Source organism: Talpa europaea, assembly GCF_964194135.1.
Source record: "Talpa europaea genome assembly, chromosome: 8".
NCBI lineage: Eukaryota > Metazoa > Chordata > Mammalia > Eulipotyphla > Talpidae > Talpa > Talpa europaea.
The window spans coordinates 37,802,291-37,826,995 of NC_140075.1; the positions used below are offsets into that span (position 1 = coordinate 37,802,291).

General features: G+C 39.2%; 1 protein-coding gene across 1 annotated transcript in view; it reads right to left on the bottom strand.

Annotated features, from left to right (window-relative positions):
• Window positions 1-24,705, bottom strand: part of FBN1 (fibrillin 1) — a gene marked incomplete at its 5' end in the record, with an annotated part of 233,753 nt that overhangs the window by 85,730 nt on the left and 123,318 nt on the right. Inside the window, 9 exons of the mRNA XM_084240531.1 lie at window positions 132-284; window positions 1,363-1,485; window positions 3,818-3,940; window positions 5,600-5,725; window positions 8,822-8,941; window positions 10,527-10,673; window positions 11,250-11,429; window positions 16,741-16,899; window positions 22,635-22,760. Coding sequence (XP_084096657.1) covers window positions 132-284; window positions 1,363-1,485; window positions 3,818-3,940; window positions 5,600-5,725; window positions 8,822-8,941; window positions 10,527-10,673; window positions 11,250-11,429; window positions 16,741-16,899; window positions 22,635-22,760 — 1,257 coding nt within the window. The remainder of the gene's footprint in view (window positions 1-131; window positions 285-1,362; window positions 1,486-3,817; window positions 3,941-5,599; window positions 5,726-8,821; window positions 8,942-10,526; window positions 10,674-11,249; window positions 11,430-16,740; window positions 16,900-22,634; window positions 22,761-24,705) is intronic.

The following is a 24,705-nucleotide window of genomic DNA, read 5'->3' on the forward strand; positions in this document are numbered from 1 at the left end:
AAAACCCTGGGAAGGTACATGATGTACCTGGAGAACATAACGTAATCCTTCCCTGTGACTTCCACAAATGCAAAGACTGCAGATGGCCGCAGAAGCCGGGCATTACAAGGGTATCTCCATGAGCCACATACCTGAGTTCTGTGCAGGACACGGCTGGCAAGGTTCCCCAAACGCATACTCAGTGCTGGCGCAACAGCATTCAGATTTAGTCACAGCACCAAACAAGGGTTTCACACACTGGCCTCTCTTGTATCCACCATAGCATGTGCTCCGCATGTGTGTGTCTAAACAGAAAGAGGCATGTGTCATCACACTGTCACTTCAAACAGATAGAACCCTCCAGGTCAAAGTTGAGACTAGCTTTATTTATCCACGTCCCTCTTTCTATAAGTCACAGAGAATGCCTCTGCTTGGAGGGCTCAATAGAAACAAGTTAAAAACACAACAAGTCACCTTCACCTTCCAAACACTGGAAACCAACAGCCTGCCTGGCTCTTCTAGTTTCCTAGAAACTATAATGGTCAACTGTGAGGCCCTTAAGTGCCGGGATTATGTATCATTTATCTTTGTCTTCCCCAGGCCTGGACAGAGCAGGCACTTAATAAATGCTGAATGAATGATGGATGACTGTTGACTCTGACACCCTGATAAATAAGGTCTTTATTAGAAATGTGACCTACCTCAACATAAACATGCAATTATTGAATGTCTGAATTAGATATACTTTCAAAAAGGCCCAAATTTAATCTGTAAAAGGTTCATTATGTAAATCTGTAGATGCTGGTCAACTAGGCAGTATTTTACCACCAGGGAGGGTGTTTCCAGCTGTGCCCAATCCTTTTCTAATTCAAAGGGTTTATGGATTACTTTTCTTAAAAATAACTTGGATAAAATTTGTGTCTATTTCACAACAAACCTCAAACTTCCTATAAAGCCACATCAAACGACTATTGCCGAAGTTGCTTGATTATCCACATCCATCTTTATTTTCTATACTTTCCTTTGGATATTTAATTCCTTATAAAAATTCACCATGTGATAAGGAGCCTATACTGGCCAATTTCAAAAACAACTAACAGAAGAAGGTTGGAGAAAATGAAGGACAACTACATAATTACAGAGAAGGGGGGAAGGAGGGGTAGGAATCCCCTTATTTTTCATTTCTCGCTGCTCATTTTTCCATTCCTTAAAATGAATATCCAATCTATGAAGGAAGAGAAGAGAACTGACTCAGTTGGTTTTGTTGTTCAGCAGATATTAATGACATTACACCTCCACAGTGGGAGAATTTGATATTGGTGGGCTTTTCTGATTGACAGAGAGTGGGCCTCTTGCACACATCCAGCTGTGGTCTTAACTTACCAACACACACGCGTCCGTCCAGCCCCACGGCCAGTCCGGGAAAGCATTCGCATCGGTAGGAGCCATCAGTGTTGACGCAGCGCCCATTCATGCAGATCCCAGGGGTTTCACACTCATTAATATCTGTGGTAAGGAAAAGCACTTTTATCTAAAGCCATAATATGCTTACAATTCTGATACAACACTTGTATAAACTTGCTACAACTCAATGGAATGTATTGCCATTTTCCTTTGAGAGAAGAGTAACTAAAGTTGAGATAAATATCTGAGTTTATTTCCTTTTCATAGATATCCATGTCAATAATAATCTCCCAAGCTATGTTTTTATCAAAAAATAAGAATCACAAAGGCAAGAATAGAACTGGAGGAAGAAATAAAGTGAAGGCTAAAGAGGAAGGATCTTGTGTAATGTTTCACGTGGAAAAAATCTAGCAGGAAAATGACCTACATCCTTTACTTGAGCAGGGAACCTTTTCTATTTTATTTTATTTTATTTTATATTTTATTTTTATATTCCCCATACAATTGCAACCCCCTTTGTTTTTCCCCATAGTGTGTCTCTGGTTCATAGTTGTTTGTTGATTTTGATTTATTCTTTCTTATAGTTATTCTTTCTCCTGGTCCCTTATTTAGGTTTTCTAGATTCCTGCTATGAGTGAGACCATCCGGCATTTTTCTTTTTCTTTCTGTCTCAGTGAAATAAGCCAGGGAACCTTTTCTTTTGACTTCTTTCTTTTAACTGGGGCTCTCCATGCATCACCCTTGCCTTAACTCACTGAAACAATCAGCATAAAGCTAACGCCTTAATGGAACAACATAGAAAAGGAATTGCAAACGAATATAGATGATTTTAATGCCTAATCAACAAGAACACTGCGGCCAAAGGGCTCCAGCAATGAAAAAATCCTTCTTAAGCATAACAAATATTGTACAGTATCATATATGTAGACTTAGGGAAGTCAGGTAAAAGACTTTATTGGACACATACTAATAATAGCAGCGATTTTTGCCCTACCTTCTCAGGGGAAGAAGAAAAGGTACCAAAGTTATGTTTTAGAAAATGTGTTAACACCTGAAGGAAGACATTTTTAACTCCTTTTATAATACAGAACCAGTGTATATGACTATTTCCTTTTTTTCCTGACCTTAAAAAGGCAAATTGAAACCGAAACACCTCTGCGTTTTACTTAGCCTGTGTTGTTTGGCACAAAATTTGTTGAGATGGTCCAAGATTCCGTGTACAGATTGTATTTTAAAACAGCAGTTATATTTAAATATGTGAACTCAAATTGATTCAGTTATTCAGGTCATCTTTCTGTTCAAGTTGAGATCTACAGTAAAATAGTGGTGACTACAGCCTGAAGAGGAACATTAAAGCTATTTGGAATTGGGGACGGAGATGTAACAGATTCAGAGGGCACTGCTCAGGGAGCAGCTTCGACTTTCAGGGAGTGATCAGGGAGGCAATACTGTCCAGATTAGTTAACTGGAGAGGTCAAGTTGGCATTGTTTATTCAGTATTGAACAGTGACATCTTTGTGGGCTCAGAACTAAGTCCTCAGTGCTAAGAGAAAATCTTGCCCCGTGATGTTAAGAGGCAATTCATGGAAAAGAAGAAATTCATTCATGGGATTGCTTTTCTTCTTTTCTCCTTCCTTTATTCTTATTACAGTGTGTGTATTCCATGCTCCTGACACACCAGGGAAAAGAAGACTCAGGTAAAAATATGGAACATTCTCTCTTTCCTCTAGCTCTGATTCTTAAGCCAGAATGCTAAAGTCTAAACAAATCCTTCTAATCAGTAAGCACTTTTGAACAAATGGAACAACAGTTCATCTATTGATGAGAAATTCACTGGTTGTAAATGGTTAGCAAACTCTAGTTTCATTGATGAGCTCATAATGTCTTCTGAGATGTTTCCATCAACCTGTTGGCCATACTTAATGCTAGGGGGCTGCAGCCTGGGTTAACAGAAGCCTTTGGGCCCCACAGTGAATCTTAGCATGCTCTGTGGATAGGTGAGAGTCACCAGTGTTCTCTCCAAAGGTCTGCTCACAGAGGGTCTTTCAGACTTTCTTCTGTTATTTTGTTTGGAAGCCTAATTCCAAATATTCAGCAATCATGCCCTTCCCCTTTCTTTTTTACTTGTACAGCAAGTAAAAGCTGTACAGTTGTGAGTTAAGCTTATTTAAAAAGATGCAGTTCAACTTCTCATTCACTTGCTATGTAGCCTTTTGGGTTCCTTTGAAAAGACCCCAAACACCTTTTCTGAAATAATAACAGCCTTCTTGGCACAAACTATAGCTCTCTGGATGACTTAAGTTTTAGTTAGGTTTCCTAAGCCAGAATCAGGGGTTCTTCCAATAGGGATCAACAAGGAAAGGTGGTACTTCTGAGCAGTGGTAAGAGGAGAAAAGGAAGATGAAAAATAGGATTTAGAGTTTACAGCACAAACCTTTGCAATAACGCCCATCTGATGCCAGCTGGAATCCAGGTTTGCAAATGCATTTAAAACTGCCATCTTCATTGATACACATTCCATTAAGGCACATGTTCCTTATGCTGCATTCATCCATATCTGAAAAATACAAAAGACACATTTTTCTTACGGCCAGAAGAATAATCTATAAGGGAAGCCAGACTCAATGGAAATAGTTCAATTTTTTCACATTTCTTTCATTTATGTTTTTATAGCATAAGGCTAATTTTCAACCAAGTTAGAGCCTTCAAAGAGAAGTGGGGCCTTATGAAATATGTATCTCGAGTTTTCCATTTTTGACATGTGCATGCAAACTCCGAGCTAAATTTATTTGATGACATACATTGTGTATATGACATAGATGACAAATATGTGTATACACAAACATATATATGTGTGTGCATGTGTGTGCAGATATATATGTATATATGACCATACATGAAATTCATATATATAATTATATGTATATAAAATCCATACATATGCATGTAAATTGAAATTTGACTCAATAGAAGCTACCCTGACCTCTTTTAGGAAGAGCAATTACACACTAAAAAGTATGCGTAAGTGTGTAATGATTATATTTAGTTCACAGATCTATATTACTTCCAATACTCTGAAAATGAAAACAAAATAAAAATTAAAAATGGGGAAATCTGAAATGTAGTTAGGCTACTTCCTAAGTCTTTAAAACATGAAAATCAGAGGAAAACTTGTGGTTTGAAACAAGTTTAAAAAAGGATATGAAAAATAGGGTTTTTTAAAATGCAAGATTCTGCTATGGATTATATTCATGCCCACTAGACTTTAAGATCTCTTGCTCATGGGGATATTTCTTTAAATTCATCAATATGCTTTTTCATTTAATATTACAACTCTCTTGAGAGGCCCTGCTCTTCTAGACATGGTGTGTTTTCACTTACAGGTTTCAGTCAGACCAAAGTAATTTGTGATCTTTTTCTTTTTCTTTTTTTTTTAAATAGGATTCTGTCCCAACTGAGAATTTTGGCATTATGTCTTTAAATTGAATCACAGAGATAATATTCTGCCAAAATTGTTTCTAAGAACAATTTTGAAATTCTTTTAATGTATGAATAGATTCTTGGGAGCTTTCCCAAAGATGTTGGGAAAGATGATAAGAAGCATTCTTCATTTTTTTTTGCTAACATTCTAAAGAGGTGGAAACTCATCAATAATTGTCATAATTTCTACTCAGGAAAAAAATGGCAGGAAAAAAAGACAAAATGAAACAATCCAATTCAAAATGTGGCAATTAATTCAAAAGGCCATGAAAAAGGCTGGCTTTCCATAGCCAATGCTTCTTTCAAACCAATTTTACATTATAAGGTACTCAGTAGTATTTATCACTGGGTAGGCACTTTAAACAAAAAGATTATAAATGACTGAAGATTATATGGGATTAGGTGTGTCCTGTGAAAGTAAATATGCAAATTCTGATTGTATAAAATTAGGAAGTGATAACTTATACTACAAAAGTTCACCATCACAAGGGATCTTTAAATGGCAAACTCCCTTCAGATATTTTAAATATTATTTGACTCACACAAGTGTGAATTAAAAGCATAAATATTTTTGAAAATTAGGCTTGCCCCCCAGATGATAATACATGAAGTATGTGTGATAATTTGACCTCTCCCTCAATGTTTGGCTTAGTCTTATTGAAGACTTCTCGTATTGAAACTGCAGCGGAAGGAGGGAAACATCTCTGTGCTGTCCTTCTGATTATACTGCTCCTACCTTCACAGTTCTTCCCGTCTCGTGTAACATGAAAGCCTGCATTGCACACACAATGAAAACTGCCATCTGTGTTGATGCAACGTCCGTTGTTGCAGATCCGGCCATTCTGCAAACATTCATCGATGTCTAAAATCAAAGTTAGAATGGAAAAATAACTTTATTTAGGAGATTTTAAATTATTTTATTTCTCTTTCCCCCATCACCAAATTCATGACCTTTAGTCTAGGGTTTTAATTACTACACAGTATTCTTCAACATAAACTTGGTAACAAATATTGTGTTAGTTTAGATAACTGATACAGAGTTTGAAGGAACTGGCAGGAAAAAAGTATCAACCTAATAGCATTCAGTCTAACTCTAATTTCTATTAAGGCTCTTTAACTCTCAACCCTGTAAATAAAACTGATTCTTTTTCACCATTTTCCTAATAATTTAATGAGTCAGTGTATATCTATACATGTATTGAATTTTAATTGGCATCTTTTACCATATGAAAAGAAAGGCTGATCTTATACCTCTATCAGAACACAAGAGAAACCTATTTTAAACAAATAACTTACTATGATCTGAAAATCATCAATCATGAGACTTTGAAATGTCTACCTTCTTATGGTGGTTCTGGTCCAAGTGTAGTTTTGTTTATACATTCTTAGTCTATTTTATAACTTTATGAGAATTCTACCAAACAAAATCTTGGTACTGTGGGACATGTTTCCTTTTTTCAATTGTGTTTACTTTAATGCCAAAGTCAACACAGAGTTTGATTTTTTTAGTTGTCATTAAAAATAACAACAATTTAATAACCTATATTTGATCTCTCAGTGAAAGATAATTACTCCAAAGTAGACCACGTGGTACCCTGGATTCTCTGTCCTAGGCTATATAACTGGATGAACATCAAAGAGGATGAACACAAACTGTGTTGTCTACACAGCATGCAAACTTTGCCAGGACTTATTCCCCAGAATATGGAGTCTGGGGAACTGTGTAGTGTTGGAGCAGAGCAGGCTGTCTATGCAGAGTTGAGGCCCTATTTGCCTGAGGATCAGTGCCCCAAACATCCTCTGGACAACAAGAATGTGAACTCCTGGCAGATGAGCTTCTCTGCCTGCCCCGTGACTGCACGGTGTCTTGCGGTTGGCCGTCAGCTGCACTTTCTTTCTGGGCAGATCCAGTGGTTTGCACACAAGTCACTGGACTAGCTGAGGCAGTGTGGGCTTTTCTCTTGTCTGATCTTTTTGCCAACAAGCCACAATATTTTTCTCTCATTTATTTCTTAATACTCACTAAAATCTGCCTTGTTCCACATTGCAAAATATGGTAAAAGCTGCACATTCTTCTGCAGACCTTTTTTTTTAATGTCTATAAACTTTGGGACCCCAGGATAAAACAAACAGGATAAGAGTTCGGTATTTTCTCTCCCCACTCATTTCTAAACATTGCCAGGATGCCCAGTACCTTGCAAGATAAATTAAAAGCTTGTCATGCAGCGTTCTCCTGTGTTTCTGTCTGTCTGTTTTGTCCCTTTCTCTTCAGTCCCTCATGTACTTCTCCTCAGTAAGTACACAGCCATTTTGTAATCATCTGCCCCCAAATGTGAACACGTCATCAACTTCTTATGCTTGGGATAAGCTTAGCACTGGCTCTTAAAGAAGACAGTATTTAAGGTTTTAGGTAATCCTCATTCTCTAGTAAATTCTCAGCCTGCTGACAGCAACATGCATCTCCACTGGCTGGTCCTTGCTCAGCTGTGTGCTCTCAATGCTTTTTTTATTCACTTATTAAATAATGCAGTCTTCTAGACATTGGTTTGACTTTATTTTCTACCATTGCAAGATGCCCGCTGCCGGTACATGCTAATTATTTGAAATAACAGTTATAATATAAAGTTCTAAACTCAGTTAAATATTCAAACTATCCATATTTATAATTCCATAACTGGACTGCTAACAGAAATATTAGCTGGCTGAAATTCTGTGCTCTGTGTTTCTGCTCAGAATTGTCCTTTGTAAGTAGTATGCTAAAACACACTGATAGCAAGAAGTTTGTAAAGATTTTAAAACTAGTCACTAATAAAAACAAAAGCTTCTGTATGTCTTCAATTAGCAGAGCTTTTGTCAAAGGAGGCATGTAACATTAACTGACTAGTGGCTGCTAACTTTTTAAGTGATATAAACCTTCCTCTCTTTTCTTGTATTTAATTTGAACAGGGTCACTTGCTTCTGTAGAGACAGACATGGATATTTGAGTACATCTATTTATTTTAAGATTTATTTTTATTTATTTATGTATACAAGAACTGGGGTATAGGCCAGAGGTGTGAGAGTGAGAGGATTCACCAGAGACAGAGTGGGGAACAGAACAGATGGATCTACCGAAATACACCGCTGAGGGGAGCACAGGACGAGACTGGAGAGGTCTGCTGTGCCATGTGGGTAGCTCCCTGCCCAGGGATCAAATTCATGCTGCAGTAGCTGACAACAGCTTGATAGCTCTGAGACTTTAACCCTCTGCCAGCAGGGAGGCCCTTGGGTACCTCTATTTTATTTATTTACCTATAATAAGAGTGAACCAGTACATCTTACTTATTTCATTCCCAGAAACTTAATTATTCAAAAACAGGCATTTCAGGTTGCAGAATACATTAATTAATAAAACTGAAGGGATATTTTTGCACACACACATGCACGTAGAGCAGTGTTTCTCAAACTTTAAAGTGCATAGGGGTCAGCAGGGATCTTGTTAAGATACTGATTCAAATTCAGTAGGTCTGAGGTGGGAGCTGAGATTTTGCATTCCCAAACAGCTCCCAAGTGATGTTGCTGCTGACCTTCTAACAGGTAGCAGGACTTACAGGCCACTTCCTTATCCTTTAGTCTTTTTCATTAAGAAACTAATTGCATACAATTCTAATTGAAACTTGCCTCAGGTTGTGTCAACCAAGGACAACCCCATTCCCGAGCTCTCCCATGAAATATTAACAGGACAAAGCATTGTGAAAATAAGATTCCCACAGGCACAGAAGTATCTTTTAAAATAGTTTGAATATTTCACAGATTTTATGACACTGTTCTTCAGAGTGACAGTACCAGGAACTAAATCCAAAAAGCAACAGGATTGTATTAGCCTCTACTAGCAATGGCTATTTAAGCTCCATTGAACTGCTTTGAAGGAAACCCCTCGCAAAGCCTACCAGCTCCCCCATTCCAAACTGGACCATACCTCTACACTCGGTGCGGGTGAGGGTGCTCTGGTAGCCAGTCCGGCACTGACAGATGTATGAGCCCTGGTTATTAACACAGTCTCCACCAACACAAGGGTTTTTCTCACATTCATCAACATCTGCAAAATAGAGTATATTTTAGTAAGAAATCAGATAGCCATAACTCATAACTCAGAGGCCATTTTATTGGTTTCCTTTACATGTTAAAGCAGTTTCCGCTTAAGAAATAAGTAGCATAAAGAAAGGATCTTTTTTCCTTCCACTGCAATACACCATGTCACCAGCCACTTTGAAGACAGGTCGAGCAGTTAAAGTATATTATCTTCCTGTGTTCGCTTTCAGAGAAAATTGCTGAACATGCAGCAACTCAACAGCCAAAGTTAATAAACATTTTCTATTCCTTATGTGTGGCCAAGTGGGATGCTCCCTTCTCTCCCCAGCTCTAGCTGATCTCGAAGGATTGAATGCTGCTTTCCTAAGGTGCTGCTAGGAGGGACTTGCATACCACCAAGGAACTAAATATAAATAGCACAAGAAATCAAGGACTACTGATACCTGTTTGAATCAGAATTCAGAATTGGAATTTGTAACAGAACTAAAAGGGGACTTTTTTTTTTTTTAAGTAGATGGCCAGTGGGTGTTTCTGTAGAATCTAACACACTGATTGCTCTCATGTTATAGTTCCTCTCTTCACTGACTTCAGTGCCTTGTCAACAACTCATAGTTTCTCTTTTCGTTTTTAAGGACTCACTAGAGAGAGTTGGTAGCTGATCCATTTTAATTAGCAAAATGTGAAGAACTGGGTTACTTTGAATGCTTTATCTTAAAGGACAAGCTTCTGTTTAAATGAATTAAGTTGGATTTACTAGCAATAACATGAATGTATTTTATTTTATATATTTTTACATCATTTTTCATTTTTGCACAATGTATGCATTTTCATCTTGGTTATAGTCCCCATACAATTCCCACCCCTTTTATTTTGACCCTAATCCCTCCTCTCTCTACCCCACCCCCACCCCCATAGTGTATCTCTGGTTTATAGTTGCTTGTTGGTTTTGATTTTTACTTTATTATAATTAGTCTTTTTCCTGGACCCTTATTTAGGTTTTCTGAAGTCATAACAGGCAGAATTACATAGGCAGAATAATGACTGAGCTCCATGTGGCCATGTCCTAATCCCCAGAACCTGTGGCTATGCTACATGACAAGGGGAAAACTAAGACTGCAGATGGAATTAAGATTGCTAATATGTGGACTTTGAGAAGGAGGAGAGTCTCCTGGATCGTACAGTGGGCCCAAAAGTATAATAGAGGTCCTTAGAAGTGCTCCCACTTGGAAGAGAGGACCGAAGAGTGAGGGAGAGAAGTGGACACCACACGGTTAGCTTTGAGGATGGAGGAAGAGGTCCTCAGCTAAGGAACACAGTCAGTCTCTAGAATCTGGAAAAAGTAAAGAAGTAGATCCTCCAGAGAGCCCCCAAAAGGATTACAGCCCTGCTGACACTTTGATTTTTAGTCCAGTAAGACATGTGTTGGATTTCTCACTGTAGCTACAGAACTAAAAGATAATAAATTTGTGTCATTCTAAGCCGCTTAGTTTCGCTTAGTTTGAGATGCTTTGTTAGAGCAGCATTGGTAACCCAGTATAGTTATGGAACAGAAATGCAATAGTCTCTGGATGCTCATCAAACCTATCACTTACCAATGCACTCCCCACGGAGGTCCAGCTGGAACCCCTGGTTGCACTCACACCGGTAGCTCCCAGGAGTTGGAATGCAGCGTCCATTTTGACAGAGATAGCGAAACAACTGGCAGTAATCGGTGCCAGTAATGTTGACCGGCAGCACCCCTAAAAGAATGACATTAATCCTCATTAAAATTATTCATAATGAGGGCTTCTTTCATTGGCACTCAGCCTGGTAATTAGGGGCAAGATGCTGAATCACAAAGAGAGGAGTATGCTCTTGCAGCAAATGTTGCCTGTCACCAAGAGTGTATTTCCACTCCTGCCTATAGAGGTCACACCTGCACTGTGTGCTGCAGCCCCACTGAGCCTGCTCCTCTGCCTGCTTTTCCTTACCACTTTCTGCTTCACTCTCGCGCCTCCAGTTTGGGAAAATAACAAAGGCACTGAGTAATTGTTATTTAACTATTTGCAAAAACTGCTTTGCATAGCATACAACCCAAAGTATAATTTCATGCCCACCCCCCCCCCCCAATCAGATTTAAATCTCTCCCTTAACTTTTTCACAACTGGCTGAGAAGGTTGATAACAAAACATTAATCTCTGGAGACTGAACATTCCCTTTTTTCTCTATACAATAGGCAAATTGAGAAACTTTGTACACAACACTACATAAACTGAAAAGCGACGAATTGGTAAGCATTTAACGAAAAAATAAACAGATGACCTCTGGATGCTTACTTGGTGGTTCCCGAGATGGATACAGATACTCCACTGGTGGTCGAGGGACTGGAATTTGAGGTCCGGGAGGAAAGCCGGGAGGAACAGGGTGAACTGGAGGAATGGGCCCAAGGGGTGGAGGAGGATATCCTGGTCTCTCAGGAATTACCATAGGGACAGAGCACAGCTTGTTGAAATCCTCTGGAAAAACAACACAACATAACACGTGTCATAAGTCCGTGGAAGTCACCCTTACATTTGAAAAAAATCCTTGAATAAAATTAATCTTCAAAGCACATATGTGAATCAGAGAAAAGGAAATAAGCCAACTGACATCATATCCATTCCTAACACCGACAGCAGCAGCCACGCTTGGAATAATCATTTTCAAGACCCAAAATCAATTCCATAGAATGTGTAACGCCTGCCCTCCCAACCTGGGAGTCTTTACCCACAACACAATTCACTTCTAGGAAGAATAAATGCCACTTTCTCCATCCAGTCCCACCTACTGATCCATCCCACAGGGTTCTAAAGAGCTTAGTAAAAAGCTTGGATTTTATTTTATATGCAAAGAGAAGCCACTGAAGGATTTCAGCACGGCTGGGTTGTGAGTGGATGAACATTTTTGGATCATCCTTGCTGACTATGATGAATGCACAGGAGGGAGGCAAAGTTGATATAGAAGGTAAGGGCCAAAGAATGATGGTTGGACAGGGGCACAGTGATGGGATTGGAAGTGGAAAAACTCAAAGCATATTTCAGAGATAAATGGCCAGTCCGTAGAGAAGGAGTAAATGTCAGAGTGGAGGAAACAGGATATGAAGAATGACTGGGTAGTTGTTGGTGCTGTTTACTGAGGAGGGAAGCACTGCAGTAGAGGCAGGTCAGGTGGGTAGAAGCCAAGGCCCATCTTGAAGATATGAGTTTTGAGACATCAGACATCCAATTGGAGGTGTCACAGAGAAGTTGTTTAAGAGAATTTGAAGATTGGTTTATAACTGTCTGTTTCTGTTCTGTTGTATTTTGTATTATTATTATTTTTTCCCCCGATGTCTGTTTGGTTCCCATATATTCCTCCTATAAGTGAAACCATCTGATATTTTTCTTTTTCATTCTGACTTATTTCACTGAGCATGAATCCTTCTAGCTCCATCCATGTTGCTGTGAATGGCATGAGTTTATCATTTTTGATTGCTGCATAGTATTCCGTTGTGTATATATACCACATCTTCTTGATCCAGTCATCTATTTTTGGGTATGTGGGTTGTTTCCAGGTTTTACCTATTGTAAATAGGGTTTCAATAAACATCCTACAGGAGAGGAGGAGGGAGAGTCATCAGAGGGAGGAGGGGAGGTGCACAGGAGACTGTGGTGATGGTGCACTGCTGCATTGGTGAAGGAAATTCTATGGAGACTGCACCTGGTGCAGGAGTGGGGGGAGCAAACATTGTTTAAAAATGAACAATGATATAAAAAATATATAAAGAAAAAGAAAAAAAGCTAAAAATAAAAAGAGAGGTGGAGATGTAAGTTTTAAGGTTACTGATAGGCAGGAGATATTAAAAGCCACAGCGAAGAATAAACTCAGCCAAGGAAAGTGTGGAAAGTGAAGAAAAAGGAGTACAGAGACAGAGCGTTGAGGGGTATTCATAAAAGACAACAAAGTGAGGAGGAAACAGCCTTGGGGAGACAGGAATACCTGGGGCTGTGGCTTGAGTGCCTGAAATCTTTCCTTAGGATTACACAAATTCATTTCTACTTTTCACAAATCCAGAAATAAATTGTCAAATTAGTGACACTTTTCTTTCTGGACCTCCAAAAAGGCTTTAAATAGTATCCAGGTCTCCGGGGATACATTTACTTAAGTACTCATTTTCATGTTTGCTACAAATGACCATATTTTGTCATCACTTCCATCTGTAAGTAAAAGGTGATTTTTAAGCTTCTTTTTTTCTCTCTTGCCAGAATGTTGATAATTTTATTATCACTGATACTAAGGATTCTTTCATAGCTACTTCTTATATTAGTTTCATTTAGGAATGGAAATTAGGTTAATATATTTCTTTTCCTTGTGAACTACAGCTTGTCTTATTTTAAGACACAGTAATATCTTATAGATACATAAGATAAGGTAATGTATCTCCATCTCAAGGGGCATTCTGGCAATTTACATGTCACTCAAGATACCTAACTATCAGGTTCCTTGTTGTTATTTGCTGGTCCAGTACCACAACTTCTTTAGTCATATTTGCATTTCTAGCTCAGGTTAAGTTTATGTTTTCAGAGAATTCTGTTGCTGAATTTTAATTATGATTTATCTGGAATTTCAACCCACAGAGGTTTTGTAGTACTTGATGGCATCTGGAAAGGATTTATGCTTTTTTACATACTTTCCTGAATTGGGATACTACAATCCCTTTTGTCAAACCACTGATCCTTCTTATAGAATTACTAACTGGATGTGCCATATCCAGTATTTCCTTTCTTCCCACCAAATTTCTACCACTATGACTGTGCAGTATTTGAAATCTAAGATCATCTCTAACTCATGGCTAATTCCCACTCTGAAGCCTGTCCCGCAAATTGAATATAAGAGGAATTCATTAACAGGGTTGGATTTAATTGAATGGCAATTATATTAAGGGACTCATTTTGCTTCCAAGCACTAAATTAGTCTTTCTTTTTTCGGTCTTTCAGGATTTGTATAAAATCCTGAAATAGCTTATCAGGATTTCTGCTAATTAGGTGGTTACATTACTTTAAATGCTCCATTAAACTTGTCTTAACCTACCTAGGAAAGTGTATCAGATGAGGCACTGGGTGCTCTTACTTTCTTTAGCTTCATAACTACTGTGGCCTCTTCAATATTCAGGATCAGCAACTTGGGGCTAATTTTATTCAAGTGATGTCTCTCTCTTTTACCTGTCTCAACTTTCCCTGGCGATGATACAGATTCATTTTGAAAGTGTGAAAAGCTGACTAATCTGAAAAATCATCCTTCCTATGTAATCACTCTCCATAAGTTAAGAGGTCAGAGTTCTGTAGCACTGGTATTGGAACGTGGAAGCAAACAAACATACCTACCTGCAAACTAGTTTGCTCTAGCATTCTGCTCTGCCCTGGGTCTATTTCAGAGTCATGCGTCTTTCAGTGGCATACCTGGGAGAGCAGTTTCCTGCAAAGCCGTGCAGGGTAACCGAATCTGCTATTCCATGTGTCCCAAAGTAGGCCTGTTGGTACCTAAACTTGTACTAGTCCTCTATCCTCTGTGCAAGCCTCCACACAGGAAGGAACCCACATTATTGCTGCTATCCCTAAATTAACATAGGCATATTCCTGAATTAACACAGGCATTCTACTATGCCCCATGTCTTAGTAGAAGTTCATGTGCTTCCACACAGTCCCCTAAGTGAGCGAAAGAAGAGTGATATATTTTTAGGCTACAGACAAGAAGTAAATCAAACATAATATATGAATTGTGATATGTAAACTATATTGAAAAATGTTATTGCTTCTTTAACCTACACATATGATTCTCAGCAATGAGCAAACATCTCATAGTAACATCTGTGAGTAGGTCTCTAACCCATGATAGTGGGAATTAACATTCTGTGACCAGCACCCTCCGAAGCATTTCATTAACTCTGCATTTATCTACTCTCGTCTTGATTTTCTCATCTAAAGTTCTCTGATTGAAATACTTCCCGGGAATCAGATTGAGGTGGAGTTACCACCCTTGATTTTACTTAGAGCCAGTAGGAAAGGTGTCACTTGATAAATTGCTCGTGATACCTGAATGCCTCTGAGGGGCAAGATTTTGATAAGTGCTGTGAGAGTGTACAAAAAACAAAGCCATAAGGAGTATGGGACTATAATGATGAATGAGATCTATTAATAATATGTTTCAATTAGTGAAAACGCAATACATGAATACACACAGGCACAGAGCAGAGCAGGTGGGGTTTGTGCCACAGCCATAGTACAGAACTGGAGCGCTGAGGAAGAACAGCATATCCAGGTGAGGTATCTGAGGACATTAGGTCCTATTTGAGCAGATCCTCAGCAGAGAAGAGGGTACATAGCAGGCAAAAGGGAGTGATGGGGAGCGTAGAGTGAGGAACTGACAGGGGAGAAGTTTTAGGAAAAAAGAACATTTGAAAAAAATAACTATAATAAAGTAAAAATCAAAATCAACAGGGAATCACAGACCAGTGACGTTCTGTAGGGAAGGAGAAGGGAGAAGGATCAGGACAGGGAAGAGCACAAGGGACTATGGTGATGGTGCACAAGTGAACTGGTGGTGGGAATTTCATTCCATGAGAAATCATTCATTGTATAAAAATGAAGGATGGTGTAATAAATATAAACAATAAATAGCAACCACTAGGTTGTTTGTTATCTTAAAATTGAAAAAAATTAAAAGATTTTACATCCAAAAAAAAGAACATTTGAGTTTAACACTGTTCAGCCTGGGTGCAAGGAAAATTCAGGGTATAATTTAACTAGAAAATAAAGCTACTATAAAGAGATGAACCAGGATCAGATTTGGGGACTATGTTAAGTAGTAAAATTTTATTTTCAAGAAATAGAGTGGCATGAGCCAATGGATACTGAGCTGACTTTATCCTGGAAAAATTTTTTCGACTTTTTTTTCAACATTTTCCCCAGACATACTTTTTATAATTGAACTTCAGATGAGTTTACTTTGGGAAATGTTTGTGGCCACTGTGGATGTCACGGGGACTGGTTAGGAGGCTACTGCAAAGTCCAGAACTACAGAAAATGATCTTCCCATGGAAACAAAAGGAATATGGCAGATTAAAGAGACGCCGTGAAGAAAAAATACCAACAGGACTTGGCAACAAGGAAGAGCAGCATGTTAAATATTAGGGAAGGAGGAAATGTGTATCCAAAATATCTCACCATGGGGCCTCCCTGGTGGCGCAAGTGGTTAAGTACCACACTATGAAGCAATCCACAGCCTCTGCAGCATGAGTTCGATCCCCGGCTGGCCAGTGAGCAACCCACATGGTAAGGCAGACCTCTCCGGTCTCGCCCGCTGCTCCCCTCAGCAGTGTATTTCATTCCGTCTACCTGTTCTGTTCCCCACTCTGTCTGGTGAATCCTCTCACCCCTCGCATCTCTGGCCTGTACCCCAGCTCTTGTATGCATAAATAAATAAATCTTCAAAATATCTCACCAGAAAGGCTGTGAGAGAGTTGAATTTTATGCATCTGAGCTTTTGAGGATGACTGGCAAGCCCAGAGAAACACATGAGAATAAAAGAGAGCAAGTACTTCCTGAAAAGGTAATTCTGTGGTAATAAGTAAGAAGCAGTACCTGAAAATAATGGTAACTCTATGGACCTCGTTTCTTCCCTGTTTACTATCTGGGAGAGTCCCTGGGATCTTACTTACCTGGGTTCTCACTAGAGCTGCACTATGCACATTGGTCATGGGCTTGTGGGGTTGAGTTTGGATACCCTAAAGATGGCCGGAAGTCATCTTACCTGTGGCTCTGATGGGGCACATCTCTGGGGCAACTGTGACGCCTGGAGACCAGCATCTGCCCATGTCACAGCAGCACTGCATCTTGGTGATGGATTGTGGCAGCTGGTTAGAACAGCGCCCGTTGGTCAGAGCTGTGTAACAGTATCCTGGGCGAACATCTGAGAGAACAGAGAACACACGCACATCCCTGAGATCAAATTGGTAACAACACTCTCTTGCCCCAGGACCTCCTCACTTCATACATGTGGGCTCTGAGAGATGAACCTATATCCCAGCCACCTAGAAGGGTAGTGGCATGCCCCCCTCAGGAACAGTACCCCGTCAGAAATCCCCTTCTCTCACACCTTTTGCCCCTGGAGCTGGGGCACTTGGCCAAAGTCCCACATTCCATCCCCAAGGTGGGAACAAATGATTACAACCATATGTGCCATAGGAAAAAAGAGATTAAGGAAATCACTGGCGATGACAGTTAATTAGTTATAAAGACACGTCTCTTTACTGAAGGGAGACTGTTGTCCTTGGTTTCAAACTCCTTAATTTGAGCTACGTTAGGCAAATATTGATATAAATCTATTTTAAAACAACATTAAGTCTGCACTATAATCTATATTTCCAGAAGATCTCTTTTATTTTTCAGTCTGAAACCGTGCGTCAGGCTTGTGAGGTTTTTGCTTTTTTTTTTTAAAGGAAGGAACTCTTTTGCAGTCATATCCAAGGCTTGTTAATCAAGACTTCCTTTTGTTCTGGGGCCTTAACAGATTTTAGAGGCACTGATTATTTACAAGTTCTAAACATACATGATTCCAAGTTCTCAGACCAACAGGATAAAACAGTTTTTGACTGATTTTTTTTTTTTTTGGCAGAAAGTTATCGTCTTTTTTTTTTTTTTTTTAGATGAAAGTTGTCTTCTTAAAGCAACATGGGAAGACATATTTCTATTTATCACTTTTATTGGGTCACTTCATGTCTATCAATCAGGTCAATGCTGACACACTGAGTGACAGTTCTGGTCCCTCATGTAAGAGGGACCCAGCTCCTTTGGGGTCTTGGAGACATACCAGGAAAAAAGGAGGGAGGTAGCCAAGTGCAGAACACCTGATCTACCTGACATAGGTTGACAGTGGACCTCTCTTCAAGTAAAACATATCTCGGTACAGTCCAGAGAAAATAAAGTTTTGAAACATAATATTTAAATTGCATCATTTAAAGGAAGGGAAGTGGCAAATCCTATTGAAAAGTAAAGTTTTTTATTATTATTTCTTTAATTTTATATATTTTTTTACATCATTTTTCATTTTTGGACAATGTATGCATTTTCATCATGGTTATGGTCCCTATACAATTCTCACCCCACAGTTTCTATGTCAACTTTCAACTCAAGATAGGAATATAAATATTATATTTCAACTTTTGACCTTAGTGTTACATGATGTATTTTTTCTCTTTAAATAAATGACTTGTAAACCAGGTAAATTTTATAATAGACAACTGGAATATTCAGATTTTTAATTTTTTTTTATTGAGGTAACATTGGTTTACAACATTGTGTGTGATTTAATAGGTTCATGTCTCCTTAGATGCATGTCACCACACCCACCACCAAAGTACCCACAGTCCTTCACCCCAGCAAACTCTGGGCCCCCAACACCTTTGTTCCCACCCCACCCTCACACCCCAACTAGTAGCCTCAATTCTTGCAGTCGTAACTCTAGGTTTTGGTTTTATTTTTGTTGGTTCCTTTGTTATGTTTCTCTATATTTCACAAAGAAGTGAAATGATCCAGTATTTGTCTTTTTCCTTCTGAATTATGAAAAGTGAAGATCTTTTATAGTAAAAAAATCCACCTCTATGTTTTATATAAGTCTAAATAGTAAACATTAAGTTTACCCAGATAGGGTTATAACTATAATTATTTTCATTTACATTGTTCTTAAGACTTTACAGTCTTCAAATCTTGAGAGTTGTAACACATAAATAAAATTAAATAAAAATAAGGCTAAGAGGCATTTAAATTGTTCACATCAAGATAAACCTAGAAAAACCATAAAAGAAAATTATGGCTCAGCTTTAAAGGATACAAGATTATTTCTGAAAAGTACTTAAAACCACTAGCAAGCATAAATGTGCTTTCCAGAAATTTTTTGTGGTCTCAGTTCCTGCACCTCTGGACAGGCTAATAGTCTGAGCAAAGAGGCAGAACAAGTTTTATTCCATCCCAGTCCAGGATAAATTGCTGGAGAGGGGATTGCAGACAAGGTGTGCCCTGTGAAAACTGGTGGTACTCCCCGCCCACTACCTTAAAAAGGGGGAGAAATGGCACTTCTAACATTCTAATTTGTATTTCCTTAAAATTACTAGTACTTTATATACGTGGGGATTTGTAAATGTTTTGGACATGGAAACCAAGGCTGTTAAGAATGGGAAGAGATAAGATGTTCAAAACTGGCTTCTATCCCAGCTTCTAATGAATTTCATGGTCAAAATCCAGTGGAAACATTTCACCAAAATTTGTATATGTAAGTTTCAGTGTAGGCTATCTCTCAGAGCAAAATTGGGACTTACAGTTTGCCTTTGGCTAATGTCAAATTTGCAAATTAACTATGATACTATTTTACTTCCTAGCTGTCTGATTTATATGTTAAATTGATAAGTGAGAGACACAATTAAAATGGTGAGTGTTGGAGATTAAAAAATTGCCAGTCACACAGTCTGTGATTGACAAATGGCACCCCTACATACAATTATTTTGCATTTTGTTATTCTTTTTTTTGCAGAAGGGAAAGGTTTAATTTTAATTAGCCTTATTTGTTAACAATACACACATCAAACAACTTGTAATTTTAAAGAAAACCTATGGGCTAATGAGTAAAGGAAGGGAAAAGCTGTGGGAACCAAGAACCATTTGGAGTAACTAACTCCAACCACACAAGTTTTCATCAGACAGCAGTGCCATAGGAAGCGGGAAGGAAATCATTCTGGGGCTGGGTCTATTTATATAGAGAGAAAAGGATGGCTTTAGCATAATCTGAAGATCTATGAAAGCCTACAAAGAAGAATGCTAAGATCTGGAGGAAATAAAGGGAGGCAGAGAAAGCATATGTACCTTGTCCTGCTCTGGTCAAAACATCTGGCAGAAAAGGAATAGAAAACTTGCTTCTTCTCTACCTTTCTGAATCACCTAACCCTTATTCTCAGAACACAGAAACCATAATACATCAAAATAAATATATTATGAAATAAATAGTTATTTACTGGTCATCCCAGCCTATCAATAGGCCTCTCCTAATCAATCACTAAGACTGTTATGTCCAGCCAGGAGCTAGATACTATAAGACCCAGGTTGGATACAGGACATCTTTAGAACTCCCCAGAATCGAAGAGATAAAACACACTAAAATGAACAGACAGCTCTACCCAAAGTCCTAAAAAAAGTTCCAAAAAAAGATCACTGGACAAAATATAAAATAATACTGCAAAAACTTATAGGACAAAGGGAGTGTTGAGGCTGAGGAGGTTGAAGATATTAGAAGAGATGTATAAGGAAGATACTGCTTATCAATATGGACACATGGATTTTTCTGTTGATTAGAGGTACAAATTCTAAGTCAACTTCCCAACAAATGTTGGGTTTATTTATAAGTTAGAGACTGCATGTGTTTTCTCACCACTAGGGAAAACTTAGGAGCTTCTGTGGTTTTACCATGACAAGAAATATGAGCATTAGGGAAGGCAGAAGGGTCAATGGATCATTTTTTATAGCAAATTGCTAATTATGGATACAAAAAAGTTCCAAGAAAGAAGAAACACTGCTTGCGTAGGGGTACAACAAGCAAAAGTGTGCTGCATCTTGTGTCCATTCAGGAAGAAGCACTGGGAAAAGTTTGGGCTGTGGACTCCGGCCCAAGTTGGAACTGAAACGCCCTCACTTATTAGCTGCTTAAACAACTGGACCAAATTATTTTTTCTGAACTTTTTAAACCTCAGCCTATTCCCACTACCATACTGTTGTGAACATGAAGTCAAATAATTTCATAAAACACTTAGCTTGGAGGGGCCTATTAATCTCAGTCCCCTCCCTGCTTTCTTGCTTGGTAAAAAGTTAGTATGGATATATTTGGTGAAAAAGAAAAGAATTTTTAAGATACAAGCCATCTGACATGTGATTTTGTTTTAATCACATGTAGGTGAGTATAGTCGGGGGCTTTCTCTGAGGGTTAAATAAAAATTATCAGTCTAGGAAATAATTTCTGATCAACCTCTCTGCTGAAGATACCTACCAGAAAGCATGTGCTCATCAGGACAGTTTGGGGAGAAAAAGGACATGAATTGTACATGTCATTTTTTTCACTGCTACGCCATCATCTACAGATAGATCTCAGAAAGTCAGGTAATTGGGTTACCACCATTTTTTTCTAAGGAAAAGTTCAGATTTGCTTCTCCCACTAATTGTAGATGCTCAAAAGTCAACTGTAAGAGACTTCTCTCAGCTTTTGTTATACGTGACTAAGTGAAAAGGAATTCAGAATTTCAAGTGCAATTCAGTTTGGGTCTGAAATTCATGGCCTGTGGTGAGGATGTGAAGCTGAGTGTCTTTGAAAATATGGGCCAGAAACAAACATCAAAAGACAGCACTGGTCTCTCTCCAAGGCCACACGCCACAGACATCCTAATGCAGCTCTCCAATAAGGAATGACTCATTCTGATAGTCAACAAATACTGATTGAGCCCTTAGCACATGCAAGGAATGATGCTGACAACTATGGGGGAATAAAGACAGCAGTTTCTCGTCTTTAGGGACAGTGAACAAATTCATATACAGACACACTGTAAGAATTGCCCTGTAAGGCCCTTATGAAAAGTGTATCCTCAGCTAAGGGGGAAACTGCTTTCAGGTAAGTTGTCTGGGACATTTGCATGAGGAGAAGCTTGAAAGGGGGTGTCAGTTGGGAAGAGCTTCCTGAGCAGGCAACATGTACAAGGAAAGGCAGGGAGGAGTCAGAACCAGTGGCCCATTGGGGGAGAGAATAGGACTATGCCAACAAGGCTGGAAGGAATCAGGGAGAGAGGCTCCTTAAGCTGTGCACTTTGGAACTTGAAGTTTATTCTAGAATATGGGACTTTGAGGAAAGTTTTAGCTGTCATTAAATGCAATAGTTGTCAAATGTATTTTTTAAAACAACAGAATCCTTATTTAACTGCTATTTTACATGGACACCTAACAGCCACCCAGCCAAAGGCAGTTTCCCGGAGTGTGTATAAGGGGGGTCTGGGTGGGAGCCAGGAGCCCTTTCCATTCAGCCTCCCCCTTTTCCTTGTCACCGCTTCAACCCCAGCAGCCCTGGAGGGCTTTGCAGTACCTGAGGGATCCATGGAACCCAGATGAAAACTACTAACTTCCAAGTCCTAGTGGAAAACTGTCAGAGATTTTTGAGCAAAAGAGTTTCTTAATCAAAGCCCTATTTTAGGATGATAAGTCTGATGGGGTAGATTGCAAAGAAGCCAGGAAAAGAGACCAATTAAGAAACTATTACAAAAGTTCAGACCTAAACGAACACAGGTTCTGGGAAATGACTGGAGATAGGGTCAAAAGGGAGAATAATCAGGAATGGCTTCAAGATTTGATACCCACTTACCTGTAAAATTAATTTACACCAAGGACGTCTGGAGCATCTCCAAATCATCCCTGTTTTAAGAGAGGTAGAAAGCCCAAGACAAGACCAAAAGCTGCCTCTGTTTCTTATGAGGTGCTCAACTGATTAATAGATTTCCCCACAGACGTATGTTTTATCTCAAGTGAGAAATGATTAGAACCCCTTGATAAACTTGTTCAGAAAGATGTTCATTAGGGTAGTGATTTACAGAAACGATGCACGCTGTTTATAACTGCACCCACCTATGCATCTGGTTCCATCAGAAGACGTATAAAAACCAGGGGGACATTTGCAGAAGTAACTGCTGACTGTGTTTGTACATTCTCCTCCCTCACAAATTCCAGGAATAGTGCTGCATTCGTCGATATCTGGAACATGAAGAAGAGTGAGTTCAGAACATAGCATAAAACTGCTTATCATGACAATGATTCATAGGTATCACAAATCCCATCCCATCCCCAGGAACAGTCATCTCTGCGGAATAAAAGCTGTCTATAAAATAGTCGATTCAGGGAGTAGGTGCTTCTTCTGTCAACACAGGCTTACCCAAAGAATTTACCAAATACAAGCGATTAGAGCAAAATAAAAGAAAAAAATTCAAAATCTACAACTGTAGTTTCACCAAAGAATTACAGAATGCCTATATTACAAATTTCATTTATTTTAAAATTTTGTTTTTCCTGTTCTCTCCATGTTTTGCACTGAGTTTAGCCCCCCTTTTATTTACTCTGCATCACATCCTGCATTTTTTCCAACTTTATTTTCTACAAAGAAGATACTCAAGTGCTATAGAGAACACCATATGGTCTGAGTATTGATGAAGACCTGGTGGATGTGGAGTTCTCAGGGGCACCTGAACTGCCATTTGATGGTTTTTATGGGTTCAGGGGTGGACACTGGAATTCTCCACCTGGATTCCCCCCTTAAGGGAGGACTTTCCTGAGCACTGGGGATTCTGTCAGCAGACAGCCTCCAGCTTCCAGCTTCCTCGTGGACTGCCTTAGCTCAGAGAGCAGTCTCCCCCAGATTACAGCTTCCCAGGAGTCCAGACCCCATGACTGACAGAGAAGCAGGAAAAATGGTCAATGTGCCCCAACAGAGATAATTCTGAAGACCATTTCAACTCCCCCATCCCCATGGGGTCAGCTAGTGCCATAGATGGGTTATCCCTCAGATCCTGAGGGAACTGGTTTTCTTCACTTATGCGGTAAATACCCCCTAGGATAAACATGACCTTTTCAATCAAGGGGAACTTTTCAAGAACCAAAATCACATACTGACAGCTGTCAAGAGATTGGCCCCAGTGAGGGAAGAGAAGAAACTGAGAACTTATTGCTTTGGCTAAAAATGAGCTCAGGGCACAGGGTAGCTGCATGGCCCTATCTCTACAATGAGGGGGGGCTTTCCGCATCAACCAAGAGAGAGTATGTTTCCCCCAAGCTCCCTGGGACTACTGCAATGCCCAGGCTAATACCGCTGGAACTCAGGAAGGCTTCAAGATTAAAAATAAAAGCATGTCTTTTCCAGTTTAAGTACCGTTCTTCACTTATAAAACAAAATAGAGTTCAAAGTGGACCAAACTCAAGTGTCTCCTGATTCAAGTACACCCTGCTAGTCAAAAAGACTGCGGTGACACTGTTTACATGCAGTTTAACCTTTTTAAAAGCAAAATCCCCATCCTTCTGCACTAGACTAGAGGCTAAACCAAACAGTATCCCACTGCTTACATTACAGTCAATGCTAACGTAAACAGCGCCGTCATGGCGAAGTTGTGTAATGGTGAAGGTGCGTGTTCTTTGCCAACGGATGTCAATTTCACAGGAACCAGTGAAAGTCAGGCAAGAATAAAGCCTGAGATTCTAAGAAATGGCACACCTCAAGTCATATTTCAAGACAGCTCTTTGACATCAATCCTCCTGTATTTACCATCCATATTCCTAATTGGAACCAATAAAAAAGTAGCAAACAAGCATATTCAAATATTCTACAGAATTCAATAACCTCGTTTAAGGATAGAGCAGGACATAACTACAACACCAAGGTATTGAAAAGAATGTTCCTTTTGCAACAAGTCCCTAAAATTCAGTATCTGAGTCACATAACCCCAATCAAAGGACAGGTACCAGTGTCTATTAAAAGACGATTTTTTTCCTCCTGTAGTGAAAATGACTGCTACCATCCTTATTAAGGGCACATAATCAAAATACAAAGGCAGTTATTTGCATGACATCATAGATCAGAAAATGTTACTTAAAAAACAAAATTCAGGCCTCCCTGGTGGCGCAGTGGGTTGAGCGCAGCACTGTGAAGCTG